This window comes from Littorina saxatilis, linkage group LG14, assembly GCF_037325665.1.
Source record: "Littorina saxatilis isolate snail1 linkage group LG14, US_GU_Lsax_2.0, whole genome shotgun sequence".
Lineage (NCBI taxonomy): Eukaryota > Metazoa > Mollusca > Gastropoda > Littorinimorpha > Littorinidae > Littorina > Littorina saxatilis.
Window position 1 is genome coordinate 42366035 of NC_090258.1, and position 16312 is coordinate 42382346.

The 16312-nt window shown below is 42.1% G+C and overlaps 2 protein-coding genes and 1 long non-coding RNA gene across 3 annotated transcripts in view; 2 read left to right on the forward strand and 1 right to left on the reverse strand.

Moving 5' to 3' along the window:
- LOC138946784 (uncharacterized) overlaps window positions 1-15093 on the forward strand; it is a 64514-nt gene extending 49421 nt beyond the window's left edge. The window contains exons 11-14 of the mRNA XM_070318187.1: window positions 9206-9358; window positions 10123-10316; window positions 12956-13061; window positions 14527-15093. Of these exons, the coding sequence (XP_070174288.1) occupies window positions 9206-9358; window positions 10123-10316; window positions 12956-13061; window positions 14527-15093 (1020 nt within the window). The remainder of the gene's footprint in view (window positions 1-9205; window positions 9359-10122; window positions 10317-12955; window positions 13062-14526) is intronic.
- Window positions 170-2009, reverse strand: LOC138947800 (uncharacterized). Its single transcript, XR_011449809.1, has 2 exons — window positions 1507-2009; window positions 170-912 (listed from the first exon to the last, which is right to left on the reverse strand). It is a non-coding gene; the product is annotated as an uncharacterized lncRNA (long non-coding RNA).
- LOC138946787 (uncharacterized) lies at window positions 12260-15093 on the forward strand. The gene is made up of 3 exons (XM_070318190.1): window positions 12260-12407; window positions 12956-13061; window positions 14527-15093. Exons 2-3 carry the CDS (start codon window positions 12987-12989, stop codon window positions 15091-15093), a joined length of 642 nt encoding a protein of 213 aa, XP_070174291.1. The 5' UTR covers window positions 12260-12407; window positions 12956-12986.
- Window positions 15094-16312: the final 1219 nt, after the last annotated feature.

A 16312-nucleotide genomic window follows, 5' to 3' on the forward strand; every position in this document is an offset into this window, starting at 1 on the left:
AGTATATTGCATAATAATATCCTTCAATTATAACAAGAAATAAGGAATAAACGTCTCTTGACATGTTGTCTACCTAATTATCTTGATCGCATTTATTTAAAGTGGGAATCGTTATGTTCGTAAGCTCACATACAATCATTGATGAAACAAACTCAGACCAGACCAGAGATTTGATTGATAATGGGCCCTTTATTCTATACAGTACCAGAGTAAATTATATAAACCATTACATGACAAAATAAGCTTCTTGCTCTTTGGAGTGATGTGGCCTTTGGCAGTTCATCAACCCAGTAATGTAGACGTCCCTTTTTTTACGAAGTAGGTACATGCATACCGAAAGATCACCATATATGTGTGAAACCATACTGCAGTGTCATTTTTCAGTAGAGAATCAACAGAAAAAGAGCGTATGTTCTCCTTCACCTTCATGTTGTCTTTCTTCAAGCCAGAAACATCTTCAGTCAGACGATTAATCACAGAGGCCTGTTATGTAATTGTCATGTGCAGCTCTGCCAACTTGAGGTAGTCTGTGTTCCAATAAGGCCTAAAAAAAAAATAGGTGTGGTTACGGTAACCCGACCTACCCTAATTTTAGGGGCCGATCCTATAACTTTTTATTACGTTTGTCCACAAAAAAAAAAAACAAAAAAAACGAGTGCAAAAAAACGCAATGAAAGCGAAAGCGCCCGAGTCGCACACTTATTTCCCTGTCAAGTAGGTTTAACTTGTACTCATTAGAAAAAAAAGTTTAAAAAAAAAAAAAAGTGATTGCCTACCTACCTACCCTATTTTTTTTGGCTATGTTACCGTAACCACACCTATTTTTTTTTTAGGCCTAACAATACCCTCACATGTAGTCGTGTCCCTCTTTGCAAAGGCATGATCTGGCAGAGGGCAAAGGAATGGCTGCTTCTGTAAATACAAAATCAAATGTATACATTAGCAATATAATCAGCATCAATGATCTTGTTATCAGATTACACATGCATCACACTCACAGCATTTAAGCATGAAAATACCTGAGGGAAATAACTCCTGAAATTGAAAAAAACTTAGGGGTGCGGGAGATGCTCCCCGGAAATTATTTTGGAGTGTTCCATGCAAAATCAAAATTGTAGAAATCTAGTGCTATTTTTGTTGTTGCATCAATTCAATGGTACATTTCTGGGAATAAAAAAAAATGATTCAGCATGAGCTTTATCGATGTCTTGAAAACTGCATCACTATATCTGTATCAAGTAACCTCCTTAATCTTCTCGATTCAAGAGTCTGTTGATTCAGAGATACTGTAGCAACAGATCTCTGGTTGATTGCATGCACGCGGCTTGTCGACATATGTCTAGATCTTGCCGTTTTGTTTGTTTTCTAAAATCTTACAATTGTTTCGTGACCCTTCCTATGCATCCGTTTTGGGCTGCCGATTCATTTTAAATTTCTTATACACTGATGTAGGAAGACAATTTGAAGTCAGCAGATCATAAATTGATAAAAACAAACAAAGCTTACTTGGCTCTGAGTCTCTTCCAGATCCGATGATATTTTCAGCGTTGACACTGGGGGGTGGAAGCAAAACCGCTTGCTTGTCGTCGGTCTTCACTGAGCGGACAAAGTCACGTCTCCGACCAGTACCTTGTCCTTCTGCTAGAGTCACTTGTTCTTGATGTTCTCTCAAATCCAAGATTAAGGGTGGGTACGAAGTCAAAGGAGTTGGCATCGTTGATAGCCGTGCCATTGCCAGACACGAAGTGACGCGAGCAGACTTTTCAATGGCACAGATCTCTGGGCACGACAAACCCCTGTCGTCGGATTGCTTGCACCCATCGCGTCCTTCGCTGTTGCGCCTTCGCAATTGCACCCATCGGAAAACCATACAATGACAAATTCTGTCCACCGTATTTCTCTGTCTTCATTGATTCCACTGTTGCACTTGCAGTTGTAAACACAACAGTTTGTCTCGTCGTCTCCGCACTTTACTTTGCACCAAGCCTCGTTGTCGATTTTTCCTTTTGCCCCTTACTTCCGGTAGATCTGACAATAAACTTCACAGCGCATGCGCCAAAATTTAAGTGAAAAAGGTCTATTGCTACGATGAAAACACAATAGCGTTTATATCGCATATTCTGTGTCAAAATCATGTTTTTGTCAGCAACAAGTACTAGAATGGTCCATCATCGTTGATTGCAGACGACGGTTATAGTGCGCATATCCCTTTGCGCATGAAGCCACGGAAATAACCGAACATTGAAAAACCCACGGACATGTATTACGAGAAGAATCGAGATAACCGGATGTTTAGCATTACGTCAATATGCTAGGAATCATATGACGTCATGGCGTGTCATGCTTGCCTACTATATTCTGTCTGGAACTTCTGTGTAGATAGAGACATTTGGGTGACAACTGCGTGCATACCTGGTGTAGAGAATGTCGAATGAAGAATCTAGAAAACTGAATTTAGATGCTGAGTGGAAGTTAAATTCGAATTTACTCTTCCACGCTCTCCAAATACTTGTGTTTGAGCCAGAGATAGATTTGTTTGCTTCCCGAATTAATCGTCAGTACCCCAGATACGTAGCATATCGGCCGGATCTAGAAGCGGTTAGTGTCAATGCACTTAGCATGTCGTGGTATGGTTTGCGATTGTATGCTTTTCCACCTTTTTACATTTAGTCAAGTTTTGACTAAATGTTTTAACATAGAGGGGGGAATCGAGACGAGGGTCGTGGTGTATGTGTGTCTGTGTGTGCTGTGTGTGTGTGTGTGTGTAGAGCGATTCAGACTAAACTACTGGACCGATCTTTATGAAATTTGACATGAGAGTTCCTGGGTATGAAATCCCCATACGTTTTTTTCATTTTTTTGATAAATGTCTTTGATGACGTCATATCCGGCTTTTCGTGAAAGTTGAGGCGGCACTGTCACGCCCTCATTTTTCAACCAAATTGGTTGAAATTTTGGTCAAGTAATCTTCGACGAAGCCCGGACTTCGGTATTGCATTTCAGCTTGGTGGCTTAAAAATTAATTAATGACTTTGGTCATTAAAAATCTGAAAATTTTAAAAAATAAATAAAAATGTATAAAACGATCCAAATTTACGTTTATCTTATTTTCCATCATTTGCTGATTCCAAAAACATATAAATATGTTATATTCGGATTAAAAACAAGCTCTGAAAATTAAATATATAAAAATTATTATCAAAATTAAATTTTCCAAATCAATTTATAAACACTTTCATCTTATTTCTTGTCGGTTCCTGATTCCAAAAACATATAGATATGATATGTTTGGATTAAAAACACGCTCAGAAAGTTAAAACAAAGAGAGGTACAGAAAAGCGTGCTATCCTTCTCAGCGCAACGAATACCCCGCTCTTCTTGTCAATTCAACTGGCACTGCCTTTGCCACGGGCGGTGGAGTGACGATGCTGCGAGTATACGGTCTTGCTGCGTTGCGTTGCGTTCAGTTTCATTCTGTGAGTTCGACAGCTACTTGACTAAATGTTGTATTTTCGCCTTACGCGACTTGTTGTTTACTGCCTACAAAAGATGAACAAGGACAAAGCACAAGGTGTGATAGTGGTTCCATACTGGCCAAGCCAGCCCTGGTTCCCTGGGGTCAACCCGCTATTGCCGCGGCCCGTTGTTGCCGCGGCCCGTTATTGCCGCGGCCCGTTGTTGCCGCGGCCCGTTATTGCCGCCGCCCTTTTTGACTCACATGCGAAGCAAAAGTGAGTCTATGTACTCACCCGAGTCGTCCGTCCGTCCGTCCGTCCGTCCGGAAAACTTTAACGTTGGATATTTCTTGGACACTATTCAGTCTATCAGTACCAAATTTGGCAAGATGGTGTATGATGACAAGGCCCAAAAAACATACATAGCATCTTGACCTTGCCTATTTTTCACATTTTTCACATTTTCTCTGAAGTTTTTGAGATTGAATACCTCACCTTCATATGATATATAGGGCAAAGTAAGCCCCATCTTTTGATACCAGTTTGGTTTACCTTGCTTCAAGGTCAAGGTCACAGGAGCTCTTCAAAGTTGGATTGTATACATATTTTGAAGTGACCTTGACCCTGAACTATGGAAGATAACTGTTTCAAACTTAAAAATTATGTGGGGCACATGTTATGCTTTCATCATGAGACACATTTGGTCACATATGATCAAGGTCAAGGTCACTTTGACCCTTATGAAATGTGACCAAAATAAGGTAGTGAACCACTAAAAGTGACCATATCTCATGGTAGAAAGAGCCAATAAGCACCATTGTACTTCCTATGTCTTGAATTAACAGCTTTGTGTTGCATGACCTTGGATGACCTTGACCTTGGGTCAAGGTCACATGTATTTTGGTAGGAAAAATGTGTAAAGCAGTTCTTAGTGTATGATGTCATTGCTGGGTTTCGTTACCCTAAAGGTCGAGGTCAAGCATGTGAGTCGTATGGGCTTTGCCCTTCTTGTTTTTTCTTTTTTTAATTTTTGTTTACTTTTTTTTTCATAATGAACATTAATTCTTATTGACAAGAAAATCTCTTACGCAAGGAGAAAGGACGACCCCCAGCGGAAGTTTTCGCCACGTCCGCAGGGATTGGAACTCGCAATCCTGCAGTATTGGAGGCAGGCGCGGCGGCCCGTTGTTGTGGGAGGGATGGAGGGAGGGAGAGAGAGAAGAGAGGGGAAAGATGGAGGGAAATAGATGCTGGGATGGAGGTAGAGAGAGAGGAGGGAAGGAGTGAGAGAGGGGGGAGGGAGATAGGGTGGGAGGAAGAGAGTGGGAGGGAGAGAGAGAGAGAGATGGGGGGAGTGCGAGAAAGAGAGTGGGATGGAGGGACAGAGGGGAGGGAGTGAGAGTGAAGGAGGGAGGTAGAGAAAAGTCGATTGTTGGCGGTACGGAGGGAGGGAGAAAAGGAGGCAGGGAAGTAGTGAGATATATATAGAGAGAGAGGTAGGGAGGAAGGGAGGGAGAGAGAGAAATATGGCGGAAGAGAGAAGAGAGGAGAGAGCGAAAGGGAAGGAGGGATAGAGAACATGATGGAGGGAGGGACATAAAGAGATGGAGGAAGAGGGAGAGAGATCGCGAGAGAGGTAGGGAGGGATAGAAAGATATGGAGAGAGAGACAGAGACAGAGAGAGAGAGGGAGAGAGGGAGACAAGGATCGTCAGGAGAATCATATAGAGAAGAATTTTTTTTTGAAATAAAACGTCATAATGTCTCGCCGTATCAAGTTGCGGCAATAGCGGGTTGCGGCAATAACGGGCCGCAGCAACAACGGGCCGCGGCAAAAATGGGCCGCGGCAATAGCGGGTTGTAACCGGTTCCCTCGGTTAGGGAGTCTGTTGATAGAGAAGCCAGTTCTTGTGTCAGCAAGGGACAATCTATTTCACATGCCTGCAAACCCAAACATGGAGCATCGGCTCAGAAAAACACGGCAAATTCTTATTTGCAAAGTATCAGGGGTAGGCTCAGAAGCAGAGGACTTTCGCAGCAAGCAGCCTCAGTGGTCTGCGCATCCTGGAGAACAGGGACAGCTAAACTGTACGCCGTATACATCAAAAAGTGGAAAATGTATGCGAGTAAAAGAGGCATTGATCCGGTTCACCCTTCTGTAATCAATGCAGTAAATTTCCTGGGAACATTGTTTGCTGCTGGACAAAGTTATAGTAGTATCTGTGTTGCGAGATCAGCGCTTTCAGGCTACCTTGAAATAGAAGACTGTGGCAATTTTGGTGAACACAGATTGGTTAAGCGGTTTGTAAAGGGGATTTTTGAATTGAGACCATCTTTCCCTAAGTACTCTGCTACGTGGGACGTAGATACAGTTCTCTCTTATCTAGAGAATCTTATCCCATTGGGAACATTGACTTTAAAAGAATTATCAAGCAAGTTAGCTACATTGATTGCTATCCTATCCGGACAAAGGTGTCAGACAATTCACTCCCTTTCTTTGTCTTCAATGAAACTTACAGGCTACAAGTGTGTGTTTCATATAAACTCAGTGATGAAACTTACAGGCTACAAGTGTGTGTTTCATATAAACTCAGTGATGAAACTTACAGGCTACAAGTGTGTGTTTCATATAAACTCAGTGATGAAACTTACAGGCTACAAGTGTGTGTTTCATATAAACTCAGTGATGAAACTTACAGGCTACAAGTGTGTGTTTCATATAAACTCAGTGATGAAACAATCAAAGAAAGGAAAACATGTAGCTCCAATTGAGTTATTGTCGTTTGACAAAAATCCTAATCTGTGTGTAATTGCAACCCTCAAAGAATATTTACGTCGTACAAAGGACTTGAGAGACACAGATAAACTGTTCGTAAGTTATCAAAAGCCTCATGGACCTATTTCCAAAGATACACTGGCTCGGTGGATTAGAGACACTCTGAGTAGAGCAGGTGTGGATACCTCTTTGTTCACGGCTCACAGCACCAGATCTGCAAGTACGTCGGCAGCGGCTGCCAGGGGCACGCCAATTGACGTCATAATGAAAGCTGCCGGATGGTCGTCGGAGTCCACCTTTGCCCGTTTTTACAAAAAGACACCCTCGGTTAACATGGGTCAAGTCTTACTGGACTTTTTTCTCAAGAAAGATTGAGGTGAGTGATTTCGTCAAAGAATATAACTTGACAGTTCGGAAGGTTACAGTGGGGATAAACATGTACACATATCTCTAAACATTCCTTGACGAAAACGTCCTGGCATGTTGAGGCTAAATTACCACAAACATGCGAGTACTTACCTTGTGTAAGTTGAAGCTTGTTTCGGATTTGGCCGATACATGTAACAGGAACGTTTATGTCAAGTCCCACCCTAATCCTGTGGAAATAAAAATCCCAGCCCTTGGGTTACGTTATAGTCTAGTTCTCTTGACGGAGAATAATTAATTAGTGTACATGTTGTATGTATTATAAATGTTCTGAAGAGTGAGCTTGCGCATGCGCGTTCTTCTATTACTTGACATAAACGTTCCTGTAACATGTATCGGCCAAATCCGAAACAAGCTTCAACTTACACAAGGTAAGTACTCGCATGTTTGTGGTAATTACAATGAAAGATAACTCTGTACCTTTCTCGTCACTAGTAAGAGAAATCATTTCAAGCAGTTATAGAGATCACCCACACAATCATATAAACCGTCGGTTTGAAACGAAACGATGGCGAAACAGGCTGGGCTTTTGTCACAACTGCCATCAAAATAACAACAAAATCAACAATAAACTCAACAAGGATGTGTCCATTTCGTATCGTATGAGCATCCCACTATATTAATGACCTCCCTCAACCCCCAACAAGAGTCGTCATTCTCTCCGACTCAAAATCAGCTCTGACTACTCTCCACAATGGTTTCAGAAACCGGGCAGAGCTTCAGGCGGAAATATTGTTCATCTGCCACCAAGTCATTGAGCTGCGGCTCTGTGAAGATTTTGGGTAGTTTTCTGGGAATTGCACACACACACACACACACGCGCGCGAACGCACGCACACACACGCACACACACACACACACACACACACACACACACACACACACACACACACACATCCACATGCGCTCGGAATCGAGAGGTTGCGTGTTCAACCCTGGGTCAGGCCGCTATTTTCTCCCCCCTTTCCTAACCTAGGCGGTGGGTTCAAGTGCTAGTCTTTCGGATGAGACGAAAAACCGAGGTCCCTTCGTGTACACTACATTGGGGGTGCACGTTAAAGATCCCACGATTGACAAAAGGGTCTTTCCTGGCAAAATTGTATAGGCATAGCTAAAAATATCCACCAAATACCCGTGTGACTTGGAATAATAGGCCGTGAAAAGTAGGATATGCGCCGAAATGGCTGCAATCTGGTGGCCGATGTGAATGCGTGATATATTGTGTAAAAAATTCCATCTCACACGGCATAAATAAATCCCTGCGCCTTGAATATGTGCGCGATATAAATTGCATAACATAATAATTAAAAAAAATAAAAAAAATACCTGCGCTTAGAACTGTACCCACGGAATACGCGCGATATCAGCCTCATATTAATAAGAATAATAAGAATAAGAATACTTTTTTATCTCATAGAGAAATTCAGGGGTGGTACATAACAGTAATACAAACAAGACATTGATTTTACATAAAACATATAGCACTATATAACATGAACATCTTTAAAGCACTGCGCTTACATATTCTCGCACACCTACGCGTATAACGAACTATGGCTAAACATCATTGCAAAATATCATAACATACAATATATCGCAGGAAATATACGGTTGTACATAAAACCAATACATACATGTACATTACTACTGATTGCACTGGCAGAAGAGGGGCTGAGTCGGGTATGTGGATGTGTTTACATGTTGCTAAGGGTGATGGATTTGGGGATGAAGCTGTTTTGCAGCCTGAGTGTACTAGCTTTGTGTGTGCGAAGTCTACGGCCAGAGGGAAGGAGTTCATAGAGGTGGGCTAGGACATGGGACCTATCTGAAGCTATTGATTGATTGATTGATACCACTACACACACAAACACACACACACATAGACACACACATACCACTACACACACACACACATACCACTACACACACACATACACACACATACATACACACACATACACACACACACACACACATACCACTACACACACACACACACACACACACAAACACACACACGATTCTATTCCCCTGGTTGGACACTTTTTTCATACTCACGAGATTGATCCTTGTTGATGTTAAAGTCCTAACGGCTTGCGAGGGCGGAATGAAGCTCTCTCTTCTTTTCTTTCTTTCTTTCTGTCTTTTTGTTTTTCTTTCTGTCTCTCATTCTTTCTATTTTTCCAGTCTTTTTCTTTTCCGTTCTTTCCTTCTTTGTTTCTTTCCTACCTTCTTTCTTTCTTACCTTCATTGTTTCTTTCCATCTTTGATTCTTTCTTTGTTTCGTTTTTTCCTTCTTTCTTTCTCTCTTTTCTTCTTTCTTTCTATCCTGCCTTCTTTTTCTTTTTCTTTTTAATTCTGCCTTCTTTCTTTCTTTCTTTCTTTTTTTCCTTCTTTCTTTCTATCTTTATTTCTCTCTATTCTGCCCTCTTTCTTTCCTTCTTTCTTTCTTTCTTTCCATCTTTCTTTCTTTCTTTCCTTCTTTCTTTCTTCATAGTATGTATGTATTCAGGTAGCTTCATCGTTCAGTTGTCTGCCCTTTTACATAGGTCCACATGACGAAAAGTGGCAGAAGAGTGTGGGCACTATGTGTGGGAGTGGTGACGTCATCACCAGACAGACTGAGAGTGCCAGACACAGCTAGGGGCTGGGAGAGTGCAGTGGTTGTCTACCGTGCTTATTTCTTTGACCATGGTGATAGGGTGAGTTACGTTCATTGTCATTCCTGCTGGCGATCGCTTGTATGCGAGTGTGTGTGTGTGTCTGTCTGTCTGTCTGTGTCTGTGTGTGTGTGTGTGTTTGTGTGTATGACAGTATATGTGTGTGTGTATGACAGTACATGTGTGTGTGTGTGTGTGTGTGTATGACAGTACATGTGTGTGTGTGTGTGTGTGTGTGACACTACTTTGTGTGTGTGTGTGTGTGTGTGTGTGACACTACTTGTGTTTGTGTGTGTGTATGTGTGTTTGTTTGTGTGTATGACAGTGTGTGTGTGTGTGTCTGTCTGTGTGTGTGACACTACTTGTGTTTGTGTGTGTGTGTGTGTGTGTGTGTGTGTGTGTGTGTGTGTGCATGACAGTATGTGTGTTTGTGTGTGTGTGTGTGTGTGTGTGATACTACTTCTTTGTGTGTGTGTGTGTGTGTGTGTGTGTGTGTGTGTGTGTGATACTACTTCTTTGTGTGTGTGTTTGGGTGTGTGTGTATGACAGTACGTGTGTGTGTGTGACACTACTTGTGTGTGTGTGTGTGTGTGTGTGTGTGTGTGTGTGTATGTGACAGTACGTGTGTGTGTGTGTGTGTGTGTGTGTGTGTGTGTGTGTGTGTGTGTGTGTGTGTGTGACATTACGTGTGTGTTCCTGTTTGCGTGTGTGTATGTATGTGTACGTGCGAGCAGTATCCACTAACAAAGTACAGTGACAACACAACCCCAGTAACTCAGCAGTCATCCAGATCTGTGTGGTTTCAGAGAGACTCTGACGTAGGAAAGGCCCTTGCTAACTTACCGGTAGACAGCCGTGTGGGGGTGAGTCTTGACCCCAGCAGACGTCTCCATCTCCACGTGAACGGTGCTGACCAGGGAGTTGTCCCCTGTCGGCCACTGCCTGACCAATGCTGGGCACTGTGGGTGGTGAATGTTTTTTACCCAGAGGTGAGTGTCAGGTAGTGACTCCGTCTTGACGTGTCAGGGGAGGACGAGGGTGGGGGGGGGGGGGTCTGGGTTTCCGGACCCCCCCCCCCCCCCCCAGCCAAAAAAAAAAAATAATTTGTGTTTGTTTGGGTTGAGTTTCAATTTTTGGGGTATTAATCAGTGACAAAATCTGCTGCCTGAAACTGGTAATGATCATCCTCAGAATGCACCAGATTCCACCATTTTGCATCCTTTTTTTTTTTTAAATATTCCGGGGGGGCATGCCCCCGGACCCCCTAGCAAGCTAGGCGCCGTCGGCTCGGCGCTTCGCGCCTTCACACCCATATCTTCACAATATACTTTTGGAAACCCCCCCTATAAAATGAACTGATCCGCCCCTGCGTGCTCTGGTGATATGTTGTGGTGGATGTGTGTATGTGTTTGGAACTGTTTTTGTTTCTGCCACTGTTTCTGCCACTGTTTCTGCCACTGTTTCTGCCACTGTTTCTGCCCCTGTTTCTGCCACTGTTGCTGACAATGTTTCTGCCACTGTTTCTGCCACTGTTTCTGCCACTGTTTCTGCCACTGTTTCTGCCACTGTTTCTGCCACTGTTTCTGCCCCTGTTTCTGCCACTGTTGCTGACAATGTTTTTGTTATTTCCGGTGCTGGTAATAATGTTGTGGTTGTGGTAGGGGTGATTACGGTTTTGTTGTTGTTGTCGTCGTCGTTTGTTGTTGTTGCTGTTGTAATAATAATAATAACGATTACTTATATAGCGCGTAAACCTCGTGGTGACAAGCCCAGAGTGCTTTACACTTACATAATCATAATACAAACAAGGAACGAGAACCAAATCCGAATAAATTTAAACATGGTCACACACACCCACACACGCACGCACACACACACGCACACACACACACACACACACACACACACACACACACACACACACACGCGCGCGCGCGCACACACACACTATCTTTCTTTCGTCATTGTCAATGTTCAGGTAACCCCGCAATGTCATTCTATGTACGCATACGTTATACTAGTACAACACACACAGGCACATACACATCTTCACGAACGCCACACTTTAGTAGATAATACACGTGGCAGCGTCAATGACTCACCGATCATGGGATCTCCTATCCTTGGCGGATGATGACTTTATTCAGTTATTCTGCAGAAAAACAGAAATGCTGGAGAAAAACCGTTCTTTTCTGCAGCATTTCTGCATAATGTCATCTTTCGCGAGAGCAACGTTTTTTTCTGCAGTAAAACAGTTTTACTGCAGTAAAATTGAAATCAAGAATGCTGCAGTAAAACGGAGATGTTGTTTTACTGGAGAAAAACGGTTTACACTTTTTCTTCAACATTTTGGCATTATTCAGTTATTCTGCAGAAAAACAGAAATGCTGGAGAAAAACTGTCTTTTCTGCAGCATTTCTGCATAATGTCATCTTTCGCCGAAGCAACGGGTTTTTCTGGAGCAAAACATTTTACTGCAGTAAAATTGAAATCAAGAATGCTGCAGTAAAACGGTGCTGTTGTTTTACTGCAGAAAACCTGTTTACACTTTTTCTGCAGCATTTTGTACTGGCTCTTGGCGGATTATGACATTATTCAGTTATTCTGGAGAAAAACCGAAATGCTGGAGAAAAACTGTCTTTTCTGCAGCATTTCTGCATAATGTCATCTTTCGCGAGAGCAACGTTTTTTTTCTGCAGTAAAACAGTTTTACTGCAGTAAATTGAAATCAAGAATGCTGCAGTAAAACGGTGATGTTGTTTTACTGCAGAATAGTCTGTCACAGTTTTTCTGGAGAAAAACGAACGACCTTGTAAAGTAGCGTGTGTATTCGTCGCCCCCTGGGATAGGCTAGTATAATAGTTTGTTCCGCAGTGTACCAATCAGAAGGCGTGTAGCCTAAGGGTTGTTTCGTGACTCGCGCATGCGCACTTCTTACCCGCAAGCCTTTCGAACAACACTGTGCTATGGCTGAACTTCTCTGGACAAATACTGCGACTCTGGAGCCGCAGTGAATCACTGAAACACTTTCTCAGTATCCGAAAGAAGAATGTGACAGGCAATTTTGATGAGCTTGTTGCCACAATGCCAGGTGAGTGGACATTTCATGTTTTAAAAGTATGCAACTGCTGAACTGGAATTCTGAAAAGGGAAGCAACTTTGACAACATCATTTTACCTTCCCTGAAAGCGTAGATATTTATTATAGATGTTTTTCTTGTTTATTGTTTTGGGTAGAAGAAAGCAAGGTACGATACTGATTAAACAAAATAAAGTCTTGCGCCGTTGCACTTGCGTTGCAGCACTGAGTAAGATGTCGAACCAGTTGTAGTATAGGTCTAGTTTCACTTTTGCTTTCACTTTCAGTTTCACAGTTACAGAGTGGATGTATATAGTCTATTCTATTGCAATAGGACACATTTTCATTACAAAATCTGTCGGGTTGTTAGTTTGTTACTTTGATAAAGTGAACAAAATTGTTTTCATTTACTCAATAACTGCAATGTTTTTTTTACTGAAGTAATTTTATTTTTTTTAAATATGTATTTGAAAAATATTCCTGATACTGTGATACTGATAGTGAGGTATGCTTTGATTCTGATTTGTTTTCTCCAAATGATTTCATTTTTAAAATGTGCAGGGTGTATGCAGCAATTGAATCGAACGTTCCCATGGACCAGGACGCAGAGCAAGCAGAACGCAGGTTGCTACATGAGTACAAGGGCAAGCTTTCTGTGGATAACCAGGTTAGACTTGTGCATTTTCTGTTACATTTGATCATGCTTATTTCTTGGAATGACAGGAGTTTTTTTAATTTTATTTTTTTAAGTAATACCTGTTGTACTGTTGCTTTCTGGGTGAGGGATGGCCAAATCGTCGGTGAGTAAAAAAATCTGTGAGGGTAGTAGAAACCGTCTGGCAGCTCTGCTTACTGGCCAGTGAAAATCGAGTCGAGTGCAAAACTGTTGGTTGTGTTATCAGGTTTCGTAAGTCATAACAACTGCAGATGAGCTACTTGCATGAATAACATTAACAGCCATTGTGTTTTCAGCGTAGCAATAGGGCCCGATATTTAGACGAGACAAGTACAATGCCGACGAGTCACATTATACTTGTTCGAGTCTAAATATCGGACCCTATTGCTACGATGAAAACACAATAGCGTTTACATAGCTATTCTGACATTAAATTCTGTGTTAAAATCATGTTTTTGTCAGCAACAAGTACCAGAATGATCCATGTCGTTGATTGCAGACGACGGTTCCCTTTCCGCATGAAGCCACGGAAATAACCGAACATTGAAAAACCCACGGACATGATTGTATTGCGGAGAAAACTCGAGATAACCGGATGTTTAGCATTACGTCAATATGCTAGGAATATGACGTCATGACGTATCATGCTTGCCTACGTAGGTTGTATGTTCGATAGTCTGACTTCTGTTGGGAATTCGCGTGGTGAAGACTGCGGTAAATCTGTAGATGATAAGAGAACAAGGATTGTCTCACAAGAAACGACTAAATGTTTCAGACCGGTAACTTCATTTCAACATTGCACTATACAATGCACGTTCTATGTGACAGGATAGTTTGCTGATTTTGTGTTAAACATTGGAGAGATCGTCTGCTAGAATCAGAGATAGGTCGCTTCAGATTGCAGCTTCTGGAAATTTGCAAGGTTTGTTGCCTGTTAAAGAACTGGATTTTACACTTAATGTATGTCATGTACATTAAGCAACAACAAAAACACACACAAAGCAAATGGCATCGTCTGTCGACTTGTCACATAAACAAACCTGGCGAGGTATGCATGTACTTTATACACCTGGAAGAAACTGGAACCATGCGTCTTTGTTATTGCCAATATACTTTTGGATATTGGCAAAAATGGCTGACTTCCGTAGCATTATGCTTTGATGATCGGAAAAGGGATGTGTGAGACCATCCAATCACAGCCCCCGAATTCCCCGACGTGTCCATCAGAATAGCTATATTGCAAAATAGCAAAACAAGTCATACCACCGCTAATTTAATTGTGCAAAAAACTGTGACGGTCATAATTTTTGTGATTTGGTATTCCGTGCCAGTTGAATTTTCTGGTGGGCTAGTTACTTGCCTGACTGGGGAGTTATTGGTTTTAGAATAGGCTAGCCCTGTTTGTCTAGATCTGATGAAATATCCTTGTTTACATTGTTATTATTATGCATTTCAGGTGTATCCGGACCCTTACACCTTTGAGGGGGGATGGCTACCTGAAGAGACGGGGCGGTTCCAGTGGCCAGGAGTATACATCTGCGACATAGCGGGCTACCTACGAAAGACTGCAGCCAATGACGTGGACCTGCTCAACCGCCTCATTAACAATTACAAGGAGGGAAAGGCCTACCGCTGCTTCACCTGTTCCAGAGTGCGGCATATTTTTTATCACAGCATCAAGACTGCTTCACCGATGTGTGTCTTGAAAGCATACGTTTTCCCGTCCATGAACATTCGCAAGGAGCCGTACAGGGTATGGGTGATGGTGACAATAAAGACCCCCAGTTGTCCAGGTGGGGAAATCAAGACCGCACACTGCAGCTGTCCCGCTGGCCTTCTGGGATCTTGCAACCACATTGCTGGACTTCTCTTCCGGGTGGAGTCTGCATTGAAGACTGGTGCCACAAAATATGTGCCGACTGAGCAACAGTGCAGCTGGGTGGTGCCTGGAGGACCAGTCATCAGGAATCCAGGCATGTGGAAAGATGCACATGTTGTTCGGGACACGGCAGGAAAAGATTGAGGCCCAGCGTGCCTGGTGTTCAGAAAGTGTATCGGTGTGGGGTTTGTCATGAGGACATCATTGAAAATCCTGAAACCTTCAAAGACTCATCTGTAAAATGAGATTATTGCCCTGAGTGGTACCACCAGGTTTGTTGGCATGTCGTAGCACTGCAGTCCAGAAGAGAGTGATGTGTGGGTGTGTTTAAAATGTCAGTGAGTGGATGTGTATAAATGTGGGAGTGGATGTGTGTACATGTCATTGAGTGGGTGTGTATGAAATCAAATGATAGCCTGTGACTGTGTGAAAAGCCAGGTGTGCAGTTATTGCTTCCCTGCTAGCTACACATTCCCCTTAGTTTGACTTTGAGTGGAGATGTTAAGGATACAAACAAGATGTCAAATGTGACATTTTCTCTAACTCTAAGTTTATGGTGTACTGTAAATAATGTGTTATCAAATGTAAATGATGTTATTGGCTGCTTTGCCTAAAACACAAGATTTTGTGCTTATAGTTTGACTAGGGGTGAAGAATGTGATCAATATACATGTATACATGTACAAAACGTCTACGAGTCGCAAATATTGTATTTGAAGTCTGAGTTAGGTGCCACTGGTAGCCCGTTTGAGAAGCTTGTTTCAAAATATGTGTTCAGTTATTGGTTTAAATCCAAAAACAAAGAGACGGCCAACATTCTAAAATTCTTAATAAAAAACCCAAGAAAGGTAGGTTGTTGGAATGGAATGTTTGTTTATGTTATTGACAAAACATTACATTACATCACAACAGTACATTGTGAATGTATTGTTATGTCAATATTATTATTAAACGTTCCAACAACCTACCTTTCTCGTTTTTTCATTCCGTTATTGTCCTGCTTATTTTATTGTCGTACACGACCCCCGCTGTCCGAAGAAGGATAAACAATGTAAAGTTCCTTATGTATTCCATATGGGTCATGCACGACCCACATCATCTTGACTGTGTAGTTCAAATTACCTCATTGACATTGTTTATTTGTTTGTTTGGAAAGATAATCTTTGAAAAGTTAGGCAATGGGAAGGTCGATGGTGATTGGAGATTACATGAAGTCTCGAGTAAGAAGGCTGTATGGCGATTGGAGATTACATGAAGTCTCAATTAAAAACTCCAAATACTTTCAAAGATAAAGACAATTTAGTGAGGCTCTGGTATGGCAATCCGAATGGTGCAAATGTCCCTTTTAGCTCTTGATGTCTAA

Coding starts and splice junctions, on each gene's coding strand:
- LOC138946787 (XM_070318190.1), top strand. CDS start 12,987: ATGGACCAGGACGCAGAGCAAGCAGAACGCAGGTTGCTACATGAGTAC. Junction 13,062..14,526: donor AGCTTTCTGTGGATAACCAG/GTTAGACTTGTG, acceptor TATGCATTTCAG/GTGTATCCGGACCCTTACAC.